The sequence below is a fragment of the Salmo trutta genome, unplaced genomic scaffold (assembly GCF_901001165.1).
Source record: "Salmo trutta unplaced genomic scaffold, fSalTru1.1, whole genome shotgun sequence".
Lineage (NCBI taxonomy): Eukaryota > Metazoa > Chordata > Actinopteri > Salmoniformes > Salmonidae > Salmo > Salmo trutta.
The window spans coordinates 2,244,662-2,258,917 of NW_021822962.1; the positions used below are offsets into that span (position 1 = coordinate 2,244,662).

The window sequence follows — 14,256 nt, forward strand, 5'->3', positions numbered from 1 at the left end:
GCTAGGCTACTGTTGTAATGTCCCAATGGCACCCTATTCCCTATCTAGTGCACTACATTTGAGCAGGGCACTAGATAGGGAATAGGGTGCCATTTGGGATGTAACAATAGGCTACTGTGGGAGACTACTTTCTAGACTACTAAAATGAAGAAGTACCTGAAATAAGTTATGCATAGAGGCAGCTTGTCCAAAAACCAAAAATATAGAGGCTATACCATATGCCTTCCCTGAATATTTGAAAACAGTTTAAATAATGTCTGGGCTTTTACATGTATATTTTAGTCATTAGCAGAAGCTGTTATCCAAAGCGACTTACAAATAGTACATTAATTAAATAACCCTGACATTATTTAGGACTAAGCTAAATATCTGTGTTTGTGCTTTAATAGTCTATTACAGTAGAGTTTAGCCTACTTACCACAATATTATACATTGATATCTTAATTATCCTATATCATTTATATACAACATATCATTTTATAAGCATGTGCTTATTTACATATATACTAAAAATATAGGCTATTATTTGTGTTATTAATGTTAATAAAGTGTGACGGAGAATATTAGCCACAAAATATTAATTTCTGTAACCCCCCTGGAAAAATAACCGGGGGTTTAAAAATGAAGACCGCAAAATACAGCCCAGGCTACTTCCATTCTTTAAACAGATCCCTAAGGCATCTTCCGGAACGTATCTCCTTTATTTATTACAGTGTATCAAGTTTCATCTCATTTGAATATCACTTCAATGTGTTTATTGCCGTCGCGTATCAGCCAATCACAAAGCGAGGACCCGGGCTCCAGTGGTAGAGAGATGTAGGCGTTGAAAGTGAACCAAGCGCTTGAAGATCTAGGGGCCAAAACGCTGCGCTTCAGACTCACACTCTGCAAGAGGAACATGCCAACAAGGATTGAAGTGTGACTCAACTGTAGGGAATGTAACAAAGAAACGGTCTACAGTAAAAGTAGATTTTGTGTAACCTAAAGAAGAGGATGTTTACTGTTTTCCTGACGTTTTCTTTCATGGCAGTTGATTTCACTGAAGAGAAGCGGCACTCGGACTTGCTATTGAGTTTTGGGGCAATTTTTCTTCCACTGTATGTGTAGGATACTTTGATGCAGTTTTAAAAAATGCTCTCATTTGGCCGTGTTCTTGTTACTTTCAGGAGTTTCTTGACAGCTGCGAATAGTTTTTAGGAACCTAGCTGCGCTTTTTTGGCATTTACCTGCGTTACGTCTCACGGAGGAGGCTATTGAAGCCTTCTTTGGTCCCAAAGACTTTTGAAGGGGTATAGCCAACTCATTGTACGGGATTTTCCATCGGCGAAGAACTGTGACATGGACGCGCTTTGGGTCTGCACACTTTTTCTGCTCGTAAAGGTAAGTGTCATGTCGCTCCTATTCCTGATATACATAGGCTGTAACTCACTAATATATCTCACAGGCTACAGTCCAGTAATACATGAACAGATCAATTCCCTGTTGTTTTCTGCTGACAGTGCGATGTATAGTAACGCACATTACTGTCCTACATGAGGTGAATTCACTATTTAGCCAATCTGCATAAAGTTCATGTTTTTCGCTACATTCTAAACTATGTTGGCATTACGCACGCGCTACATTGTAATTACATGCATGTATTTTATTTAACCCTTATTTTACCAGGTCAGTTGACTGAGAACACGTTCTCATTTACAGCAACGACCTGGGGAATAGTTACAGGGGAGAGGAGGGGGATGAATGAGCCAATTGGAAGCTGGGGATGATTAGATGCCTTGCATCTTGATTGTGTTACATTGTATTGTAGTCCACTTCTCACTCTACATTTACAATCCTCTGTATAGCTACAGAATGTGACATATTGTCATTATCTACAACTCTCCTGCTTTTACTCAGAGATAAACTCTGTCTTTTATCTTTCTTACTAATTGATAAGATGTAGGCTGTATTATTACTATGTGTCATTTAAACGTTAAGGCAGGTAGTTAAAGTGAGAGATTTGATCTGTACAGATCAAAGTGTCTAAATAATCCTTTCCACAGCTGGAGAACAGGACAATTTGACACTCCATCTCCTTTCAAGTCCAACAGACCTGAGGGCCTGTAGAGGAGAGGAGAGGCAGCAGCTCATGTCTTGTCATGTTCCCAGGGCCTAACCCTTTCTTCAAGATCAAAGCACTGGAGATAAAACTCCATCAGATCTTTATACACTCTGCATTCGTGTGACCCTGGAAAGATATTTATCTGTTTAATGAGGGGTTAATATCAACAAACGTTCAGTTTAAATGGAAAACAACGTTTGGCTTCCCCAAAACACACCTTTGTTTCTATCACAGAGGTTTGTTTGAACATTTAAAAAAAAAATATATTTTTTGGTGAACTTCTCCAATGAGTTTTCTCTGCTTAATATGAATGTTTTTTTAAACCTGAATGTATTAAAGATCATTATACTTGTCGTTGAATCACACGGCCCACTAATGTTAGTGGTTTGATTGTCCAAGGTTCTCTGTGACATTACCAAACTCTATTACAATTCATAGATAGTGCCATAGTCCTTCCTTGCGGCAATTCCTGGTAGAAATGCGTCATGAGTAAAACTATTGCTGCGGTCTGGATATCCGGAGCAAAGAAATGATAATTTCTCTCAGTCTGTGGCGAGAGAAGGGCGACCCTGTTTGTAACAGAACAGTAAATGTAATTTCCATTTAGACGCTAAGCAGTTTTCTGAATGGTTTTCACTTGAACTCCCAACCACCGCTTTGCTTTCCCACAGCGACATCTTTGAGAGAGTAAGTCAGCATTTTGAGAACTTTAATAATAAATTGCAGCCAGACAAGCATGGCTATTGGTATCCAGTAGTTTGTCATACTGTTAGGAGGAGATGGAAAGCTCAGCATATTCCCTGACTGGAACAAAACATGGTTAAACAACAAACAAAAAAAGTTCCAGATTCCAAACGTTGACTTTTTAAAGATGACCTGCTACTGCTGATGACAGTAATCCGTGTGCAGATTAAATTCATGGACCAATCAGACAGGCAAGCAGATCTAGCTCCACCCTCCCTACCCATCCCTCTGCCTTAGTGTGTACGTCCCAAAATGGCACCCTATTCCCTATATAGTGCACTACTTTTGACCAGGGCCGATAGGTCCAAATTTTGGCCAGACTTGCCCAGATAATGAGTCATGGAGGCAATTATTTGCATCCCAAATGACACCCTATTCCCTATATAGTGCACTACAGGACCTCTATCTACATCTCCTGTTCTTCTATCTGCTGGAGGTGTCAGTGTGAAGGTGGTGACACCACGCTGCTGCCCCCAGGGTGGAGGTGGTGACACCACGCTGCTGCCCCCAGGGTGGAGGTGGTGACACCACGCTGCTGTCCCCAGGGTGGAGGTGGTGACACCACGCTGCTGTCCCCAGGGTGGAGGTGGTGACACCATGCTGCTGCCCCCAGAGTGTGAGGGTCAGGGTCAGGGTGGAGGTGGTGACACCATGCTGCTGTCCCCAGAGTGGAGGTGGTGACACCATGCTGCTGCCCCCAGGGTGGAGGTGGTGACACCACGCTGCTGTCCCCAGGGTGTGAGGGTCAGGGTCAGGGTGGAGGTGGTGACACCACGCTGCTGTCCCCAGGGTGTGAGGGTCAGGGTGGAGGTGGTGACACCATGCTGCTGCCCCCAGGGTAGAGGTGGTGACACCACGCTGCTGTCCTCAGGGTGGAGGTGGTGACACCACGCTGCTGTCCTCAGAGTGGAGGTGGTGACACCATGCTGCTGTCCCCAGGGTGGAGGTGGTGACACCATGCTGCTGTCCCCAGGTTGGAGGTGGTGACACCATGCTGCTGTCCCCAGAGTGGAGGTGGTGACACCATGCTGCTGTCCCCAGGGTGGAGGTGGTGACACCATGCTGCTGTCCCCAGGGTGGAGGTGGTGACACCACGCTGCTGTCCCCAGAGTGGAGGTGGTGACACCATGCTGCTGTCCCCAGGGTGTGAGGGTCAGGGTCAGGGTGGAGGTGGTGACACCACGCTGCTGTCCCCAGGGTGTGAGGGTCAGGGTGGAGGTGGTGACACCATGCTGCTGCCCCCAGGGTAGAGGTGGTGACACCACGCTGCTGTCCTCAGGGTGGAGGTGGTGACACCACGCTGCTGTCCTCAGGGTGGAGGTGGTGACACCATGCTGCTGTCCCCAGGGTGGAGGTGGTGACACCATGCTGCTGTCCCCAGGGTGGAGGTGGTGACACCATGCTGCTGTCCCCAGGGTGGAGGTGGTGACACCATGCTGCTGATCCCAGGGTGTGAGGGTCAGGGTCAGGGTGGAGGTGGTGACACCATGCTGCTGTCCCCAGAGTGGAGGTGGTGACACCATGCTGCTGTCCCCAGGGTGTGAGGGTCAGGGTGGAGGTGGTGACACCATGCTGCTGCCCCCAGGGTGGAGGTGGTGACACCATGCTGCTGCCCCCAGGGTGGAGGTGGTGACACCACGCTGCTGTCCCCAGGGTGGAGGTGGTGACACCACGCTGCTGTCCCCAGGGTGGAGGTGGTGACACCATGCTGCTGCCCCCAGAGTGTCAGGGTCAGGGTGGAGGTGGTGAAACCACGCTGCTGCCCCCAGGGTGGAGGTGGTGACACCATGCTGCTGTCCCCAGAGTGGAGGTGGTGACACCACGCTGCTGTCCTCAGAGTGGAGGTGGTGACACCATGCTGCTGTCCCCAGGGTGGAGGTGGTGACACCATGCTGCTGTCCCCAGGGTGGAGGTGGTGACACCATGCTGCTGTCCCCAGAGTGGAGGTGGTGACACCATGCTGCTGTCCCCAGGGTGGAGGTGGTGACACCATGCTGCTGTCCCCAGGGTGGAGGTGGTGACACCACGCTGCTGTCCCCAGAGTGGAGGTGGTGACACCATGCTGCTGTTCCCAGGGTGTGAGGCTCAGGGTCAGGGTGGAGGTGGTGACACCACGCTGCTGTCCTCAGGGTGGAGGTGGTGACACCACGCTGCTGTCCTCAGGGTGGAGGTGGTGACACCATGCTGCTGTCCCCAGGGTGTGAGGGTCAGGGTCAGGGTGGAGGTGGTGACACCACGCTGCTGTCCCCAGGGTGTGAGGGTTAGGGTCAGGGTGGAGGTGGTGACACCATGCTGCTGTCCCCAGGGTGGAGGTGGTGACACCATGCTGCTGTCCCCAGGGTGTGAGGGTCAGGGTGGAGGTGGTGACACCACGCTGCTGTCCCCAGGGTGTGAGGGTCAGGGTGGAGGTGGTGACACCACGCTGCTGTCCCCAGGGTGTGAGGGTCAGGGTCAGGGTGGAGGTGGTGACACCATGCTGCTGTCCCCAGGGTGTGAGGGTCAGGGTGGAGGTGGTGACACCACGCTGCTGACCCCAGGGTGTGAGGGTCAGGGTGGAGGTGGTGACACCACGCTGCTGACCCCAGGGTGTGAGGGTCAGGGTGGAGGTGGTGACACCATGCTGCTGTCCCCAGGGTGTGAGGGTCAGGGTCAGGGTGGAGGTGGTGACACCATGCTGCTGACCCCAGGGTGTGAGGGTCAGTGTCAGTGCAGAGGGAGAGCCCTGCCTCCTGGGGCTCCCCACCCTTTCATGTGTTCATCACTCTCACGTGGAAAGGCTGCTGCAGCCAAGGAGTCAAACATCATGTCAAATGGGATCACACTGCAAAAGGCCCAAGGGCTTCTTTAGGGAGTGTGTGTGCATGAATGCTCACGCGTGGGTGACTGCACGCTTATGAGTGTACGTGCGCTTCTGTGTGTACATGTGCTTCTGTGTGTACGCACACTTTTTGTGTGTGTGTGTGCGTTGCTTGTGTGTGTGTTGACGGAGTGACTGTGACAGCCGTGGAGTTCATAGCCCCTTTTGAAAGCAGATAGGGCTCCATGGTGGTCTCCTCTCACCAGGGAATCAAGTCCTCTACTACTGAAGTGGAGAGAGCAACTGCAGCCCCTCAACTCTCTCCAGCGGCCCTGGAGCAGACAGATCAGGTCTGTGTGCTCTCTTTTCTCAAGCTCCTTGAGCCAAGGAGGTGTTGACTGTGTAGGCTGCTTGGCTCTGTATATATGCAAGTCCTGAGCTACCACATAACAGTCTGAAAATAGTTTATATAAACTAGCATATAACAGTCTGAAAATAGTTTATATAAGCTAGCATATAACAGTCTGAAAATAGTTTATATAAGCTAGCATATAACAGTCTGAAAATAGTTTATATAAGCTAGCATATAACAGTCTGAAAATAGTTTATATAAACTAGCATATAACAGTCTGAAAATAGTTTATATAAGCTAGCATATAACAGTCTGAAAATAGTTTATATAAGCTAGCATATAACAGTCTGAAAATAGTTTATATAAGCTAGCATATAACAGTCTGAAAATAGTTTATATAAGCTAGCATATAACAGTCAAATAGTTTATATAAGCTAGCATATAACAGTCTGAAAATAGTTTATATAAGCTAGCATATAACAGTCTGAAAATAGTTTATATAAGCTAGCATATAACAGTCTGAAAATAGTTTATATAAGCTAGCATATAATAGTCTGAAAATAGTTTATATAAGCTAGCATATAACAGTCTGAAAATAGTTTTATATAAACTAGCATATAACAGTCTGAAAATAGTTTTATATACGCTAGCATATAACAGTCTGAAAATAGTTTATATAAGCTAGCATATAACAGTCTGAAAATAGTTTATATAAGCTAGCATATAACAGTCTGAAAATAGTTTATATAAGCTAGCATATAACAGTCTGAAAATAGTTTATATAAGCTAGCATATAACAGTCTGAAAATAGTTTATATAAGCTAGCATATAACAGTCTGAAAATAGTTTATATAAGCTAGCATATAACAGTCTGAAAATAGTTTATATAAGCTAGCATATAACAGTCTGAAAATAGTTTATATAAGCTAGCATATAACAGTCTGAAAATAGTTTATATAAACTAGCATATAACAGTCTGAAAATAGTTTATATAAGCTAGCATATAACAGTCTGAAAATAGTTTATATAAGCTAGCATATAACAGTCTGAAAATAGTTTATATAAGCTAGCATATAACAGTCTGAAAATAGTTTATATAAACTAGCATATAACAGTCTGAAAATAGTTTATATAAACTAGCATATAACAGTCTGAAAATAGTTTATATAAGCTAGCATATAACAGTCTGAAAATAGTTTATATAAGCTAGCATATAACAGTCTGAAAATAGTTTATATAAGCTAGCATAAAACAGTCTGAAAATAGTTTTATATAAGCTAGCATATAACAGTCTGAAAATAGTTTTATATAAGCTAGCATATAACAGTCTGAAAATAGTTTATATAAGCTAGCATATAACAGTCTGAAAATAGTTTATATAAGCTAGCATATAACAGTCTGAAAATAGTTTATATAAGCTAGCATATAACAGTCTGAAAATAGTTTATATAAGCTAGCATATAACAGTCTGAAAATAGTTTATATAAACTAGCGTATAACAGTCTGAAAATAGTTTATATAAGCTAGCCTATAACAGAACAGTACACAATGATTCTAATATAGTTCAAGTCAGCACGTTTTTGGAACAAGATTCCACTCTGATGTCATATGCAAATCGGCTGACTTTTCATGTTGACTTTCTGAACTGCCTATTCCTGTTCAGTAGGCGAGTACGGAGAGATTTTACACAGGTCACACATTCCCTCTGAGGTCCATAAATCGGAGCTCTGTTAGTCCCAGTCCTGATTACTGTGGTCATTAAGCCCCGGGCAGTGTGGATGTTTATACACACACACACACACACACACACACACACACACACACACACACACACACACACACACACGAACTGGTGCACAGAGGGGAATATTTAACTCTATATTTGGTCAGCACAAGAGGAAATGCCAATGGGTCTGGCTCTGCAGAGCAAAGTAGAGCTGGAGTGGACCCTGTCTGGACTTTCTCTCCTGTGTGTGTGTGTGTGTGTGTGTGTGTGTGTGTGTGTGTGTGTGTGTGTGTGTGTGTGTGTGTGTGTGTGTGTGTGTGTGTGTGTGTGTGTGTTGACAGTTTCTGGTCTATAGCATGATGAAGCAGCAGTTGGAGATGCTACCAGACAGCATCACTGCCACAAATATTTATAATTCAGTGGATGGGTAATTGTATGTGTGGGGTACAGAGATGAGGTAGTCATTCAAAATCATGTTAAACACTATTATTGCACACAGAGTGAGTCCATGCAACTTATTATGTGACTTGTTAAGTAAATGTTTACTCCTGAACTTATTGAGGCTTGTCATAACAAAGGAGTTAAATACTTATTGACTCAAGACATTATGGGGTATTTTGTTTAGGTGAGTTACACAAAATCTGAATGTAATCCATTTTATATTCAGGCTGTAAAACAACAAAATGTGGAAAAAGTCATGGGGTGTGAATACTTTCTGAAGGCGCTGTATGTTCCCAGTTTAAAATGATACCAGTAGACAATGTACACCAGATTATGTACATGCCTTTTAAGTGCTGAAATATAAAACAGTTTAGTGCAAATCCAACCCTTGTAATTTAGGTACAGTATGACCTTTTTTAGATGACAGTTAGGCTACAGGAGCTGAGCATTACAGGTAACATTTTATGAGGTTCATTTATTTCATTCATTTTAGGAATGTTGCTTGCAAAATGATTGCAGTTGTTCCCATAGATAGACAGTACATGGTTGCTCAATGTATCACTGACCTTCGCTAAGCTAGCAACTTGGCTAACACAGCTAGCATTTTAAGTCAATAATATGCTGTTTTTATAAAAATGTTGTTGGCTTTATAATTGTGAGAGACATTTTTGTAGCTAGTAGCTAGGAAGGTAGTCATACCTAGGTAGCTTAGCTGACCTTTCTCAAAATTAACCTCATTATGGCTAGCTACTTCTTGTCTCTTGTGCTAGCTTTTATAGCCAAATATCCCTTCAGAAACTTACAACAGAAAAATATTGATATGGCCAGCATTGGAGACCATTTCTCCCCTCTTACTGCAGCTTTAGCTCATCTGGAAACAACAGAGAAATGCTGTGAAAACCAGCGTGCTGTAAACATTCAAAAATGTTTTGTAAACCAGCGTGCTGTAAACATTGTAAAATGTTTTGTCACCAGTGCTTGTTTTGTTGAAATGTTGTTGTCCTCACTGTTGCTCCTACGGCACTAATCTGGTGAGCACCTTTTGGAGCTCCGCCCAAGCAAGGCATTGGATTGGTTTGACATGTTGTGAGGTGTCACTGATTCCGGGTTCTGACCCCTCTTTAGCTGATTTCTGCCATGGAACTTCCCCAGGCTTCCCGTTTTAGGGGAGCCTGGCTCGCGACAAGGCTTGTGCATTCCAAATGGAACCCTATAGGACTCTGATCAAAACAAGTCCACTACATAGGGAATAGGGTGTCATTTGGGACACAGGCTAAATACACGGCCATTGAAAAAGACTACAAGCCATTAGCCAAGCTCTTCTCACATAACTCACTGTGATGGGCCATTCTCACATTTACATTTTCTGTCATTTAGCAGACACTCTTATCCAGAGGCATTTACAGTCAGTAGTCATTTAGCAGACACTCTTATCCAGAGGGATTTACAGTCAGTAGTCATTTAGCAGACACTCTTATCCAGAGGGATTTACAGTCAGTAGTCATTTAGCAGACACTCTTATCCAGAGGGATTTACAGTCAGTAGTCATTTAGCAGACACTCTTATCCAGAGGGATTTACAGTCAGTAGTCATTTAGCAGACACTCTTATCCAGAGGGATTTACAGTCAGTAGTCATTTAGCAGACACTCTTATCCAGAGGGATTTACAGTCAGTAGTCATTTAGCAGACACTCTTATCCAGAGGGATTTACAGTCAGTAGTCATTTAGCAGACACTCTTATCCAGAGGCATTTACAGTCAGTAGTCATTTAGCAGACACTCTTATCCAGAGGGATTTACAGTCAGTAGTCATTTAGCAGACACTCTTATCCAGAGGGATTTACAGTCAGTAGTCATTTAGCAGACACTCTTATCCAGAGGGATTTACAGTCAGTAGTCATTTAGCAGACACTCTTATCCAGAGGCATTTACAGTCAGTAGTCATTTAGCAGACACTCTTATCCAGAGGGATTTACAGTCAGTAGTCATTTAGCAGACACTCTTATCCAGAGGCATTTATAGTCAGTGGTCATTTAGCAGACACTCTTATCCAGAGGCATTTACAGTCAGTAGTCATTTAGCAGACACTCTTATCCAGAGGGATTTACAGTCAGTAGTCATTTAGCAGACACTCTTATCCAGAGGCATTTACAGACAGTTCATTCAACTAAGGTAGTAAGAACAACCACACATCACAGCGATAAGACAACCACACATCACAGTGATAAGACAACCACACATCACAGCGATAAGACAACCACACATCACAGCGATAAGACAACCACACATCACAGCGATAAGACAACCACACATCACAGTGATAAGACAACCACACATCACAGTGATAAGACAACCACACATCACAGCGATAAGACAACCACACATCACAGCGATAAGACAACCACACATCACAGCGATAAGACAACCACACATCACAGCGATAAGACAACCACACATCACAGCCAATAAGACAACCACACATCACAGTGATAAGACAACCACACATCACAGCGATAAGACAACCACACATCACAGTGATAAGACAACCACACATCACAGTGATAAGACAACCACACATCACAGTGATAAGACAACCACACATCACTGTAGAAGCTCGTGATCACTGAGATGAATACCTGTTGAAACTGAGCTCCCATCACCCTGATACTGCAGATCTGTGCTAGCTGAGGTTCACATGCTGTCTGGCTCCTCAAATAGTGGTGCAATAAAACCTCTGTGCTGTTTTTCTTGGCATGAAACGTGCCCTCCTTCCCTTCAAAGCTGTGCTGTTGTTCTTGGAATGAAACGTGCCCTCCTTCCCTTCAAAGCTGTGCTGTTGTTCTTGGAATGAAACGTACCCTCCTTTCCCTTCGAAGATGTGCTGTTGTTCTTGGAATGAAACGTACCCTCCTTTCCCTTCGAAGATGTGCTGTTGTTCTTGGAATGAAACGTACCCTCCTTTCCCTTCGAAGATGTTCTCTTTCTAGTGGTGGAATTGTTTCAGTGCAGTTTTGTGACTGGAATGATCAAATCAAATCAAATGTTATTTGTCATATTGGCCGAATACAACAGGTATTTCACCTTACAGTGGAATGCTTACTTACAAACCCTTAACCAACAATGCAGTTAAAAAAATAGTGTTATATTTACTAAATAAACTAAAGTAAAAATGTTTTATTCAATTAAAAGTAACACAATAAAATAACAATAACGAGGCTATATACAGTCAATGTGCAGGGGTTCAAGTTAGTGTAGGTCATTTGTACATGTAGGTAGGGGTAAAGTGACTATGTATAGATAATAAACAGTAAGGGGTTAGTGGAGGTCATTTGTACATGTAGGTAGGGGTAAAGTGACTATGTATAGATAATAAACAGTAAGGGGTACAGGTTAGTGGAGGTCATTTGTACATGTAGGTAGGGGTAAAGTGACTATGTATAGATAATAAACAGTAAGGGGGTACAGGTTAGTGGAGGTCATTTGTACATGTAGGTAGGGGTAAAGTGACTATGTATAGATAATAAACAGTAAGGGGGTACAGGTTAGTGGAGGTCATTTGTACATGTAGGTAGGGGTAAAGTGACTATGTATAGATAATAAACAGTAAGGGGGTACAGGTTAGTGGAGGTCATTTGTACATGTAGGTAGGGGTAAAGTGACTATGTATAGATAATAAACAGTAAGGGGTTAGTGGAGGTCATTTGTACATTAGGTAGGGGTAAAGTGACTATGTATAGATAATAAACAGTAAGGGGTTAGTGGAGGTCATTTGTACATGTAGGTAGGGTAAAGTGACTATGTATAGATAATAAACAGTAAGGGGTTAGTGGAGGTCATTTGTACATGTAGGTAGGGGTAAAGTGACTATGTATAGATAATAAACAGTAAGGGGTACAGGTTAGTGGAGGTCATTTGTACATGTAGGTAGGGGTAAAGTGACTATGTATAGATAATAAACAGTAAGGGGGTACAGGTTAGTGGAGGTCATTTGTACATGTAGGTAGGGGTAAAGTGACTATGTATAGATAATAAACAGTAAGGGGGTACAGGTTAGTGGAGGTCATTTGTACATGTAGGTAGGGGTAAAGTGACTATGTATAGATAATAAACAGTAAGGGGTTAGTGGAGGTCATTTGTACATGTAGGTAGGGGTAAAGTGACTATGTATAGATAATAAACAGTAAGGGGTACAGGTTAGTGGAGGTCATTTGTACATGTAGGTAGGGGTAAAGTGACTATGTATAGATAATAAACAGTAAGGGGTTAGTGGAGGTCATTTGTACATGTAGGTAGGGGTAAAGTGACTATGTATAGATAATAAACAGTAAGGGGTTAGTGGAGGTCATTTGTACATGTAGGTAGGGGTAAAGTGACTATGTATAGATAATAAACAGTAAGGGGGTACAGGTTAGTGGAGGTCATTTGTACATGTAGGTAGGGGTAAAGTGACTATGTATAGATAATAAACAGTAAGGGGGTACAGGTTAGTGGAGGTCATTTGTACATGTAGGTAGGGGTAAAGTGACTATGTATAGATAATAAACAGTAAGGGGGTACAGGTTAGTAGAGGTCATTTGTACATGTAGGTAGGGGTATAGTGACTATGTATAGATAATAAACAGTAAGGGGGTACAGGTTAGTGTAGGTCATTTGTACATGTAGGTAGGGGTAAAGTGACTATGTATAGATAATAAACAGTAAGGGGGTACAGGTTAGTGGAGGTCATTTGTACATGTAGGTAGGGGTATAGTGACTATGTATAGATAATAAACAGTAAGGGGGTACAGGTTAGTGGAGGTCATTTGTACATGTAGGTAGGGGTAAAGTGACTATGTATAGATAATAAACAGTAAGGGGGTACAGGTTAGTGGAGGTCATTTGTACATGTAGGTAGGGGTAAAGTGACTATGTATAGATAATAAACAGTAAGGGGGTACAGGTTAGTGGAGGTCATTTGTACATGTAGGTAGGGGTAAAGTGACTATGTATAGATAATAAACAGTAAGGGGTTAGTGGAGGTCATTTGTACATGTAGGTAGGGGTAAAGTGACTATGTATAGATAATAAACAGTAAGGGGGTACAGGTAGTGGAGGTCATTTGTACATGTAGGTAGGGGTAAAGTGACTATGTATAGATAATAAACAGTAAGGGGTAGTGGAGGTCATTTGTACATGTAGGTAGGGTAAAGTGACTATGTATAGATAATAAACAGTAAGGGGGTTAGTGGAGGTCCATTGTACATGTAGGTAGGGGTAAGTTGACTATGTATAGATAATAAACGTAAGGGGTACAGGTTAGTGGAGGTCATTTGTACATGTAGGTAGGGGGTACAGTGACTATGTATAGATAATAAACAGTAAGGGGTTAGTGGAGGTCATTTGTACATGTAGGTAGGGGTAAAGTGGACTATGTATAGTAATTAAACAGTAAGGGGTTATGGAGGTCATTTGTACATGTAGGTAGGGGTAAAGTGACTATGTATAGATAATAAACAGTAAGGGGGTACAGGTTAGTAGAGGTCATTTGTACATGTAGGTAGGGGTAAAGTGACTATGTATAGATAATAAAAAGTAAGGGGTTAGTGGAGGTCATTTGTACATGTAGGTAGGGGTATAGTGACTATGTATAGATAATTAACAGTAAGGGGGTACAGGTTAGTGGAGGTCATTTGTACATGTAGGTAGGGGTAAAGTGACTATGTATAGATAATAAACAGTAAGGGGTTAGTGGAGGTCATTTGTACATGTAGGTAGGGGTATAGTGACTATGTATAGATAATAAACAGTAAGGGGGGTACAGGTTAGTAGAGGTCATTTGTACATGTAGGTAGGGGTATAGTGACTATGTATAGATAATAAACAGTAAGGGGGTACAGGTTAGTGGAGGTCATTTGTACATGTAGGTAGGGGTATAGTGACTATGTATAGATAATAAACAGTAAGGGGGTACAGGTTAGTGGAGGTCATTTGTACATGTAGGTAGGGGTAAAGTGACTATGTATAGATAATAAACAGTAAGGGGTTAGTGGAGGTCATTTGTACATGTAGGTAGGGGTAAAGTGACTATGTATAGATAATAAACAGTAAGGGGTTAG

The 14,256-nt window shown here is 42.9% G+C and overlaps 1 protein-coding gene across 1 annotated transcript in view; it reads left to right on the forward strand.

Moving 5' to 3' along the window:
- The first annotated feature begins 804 nt into the window (after window positions 1-804).
- Window positions 805-14,256, forward strand: part of LOC115187672 (tumor necrosis factor receptor superfamily member 16-like) — a 33,863-nt gene continuing 20,411 nt past the window's right edge. Inside the window, exon 1 of the mRNA XM_029746662.1 lies at window positions 805-1,380. Coding sequence (XP_029602522.1) covers window positions 1,339-1,380 — 42 coding nt within the window. The 5' untranslated portion in view covers window positions 805-1,338. The remainder of the gene's footprint in view (window positions 1,381-14,256) is intronic.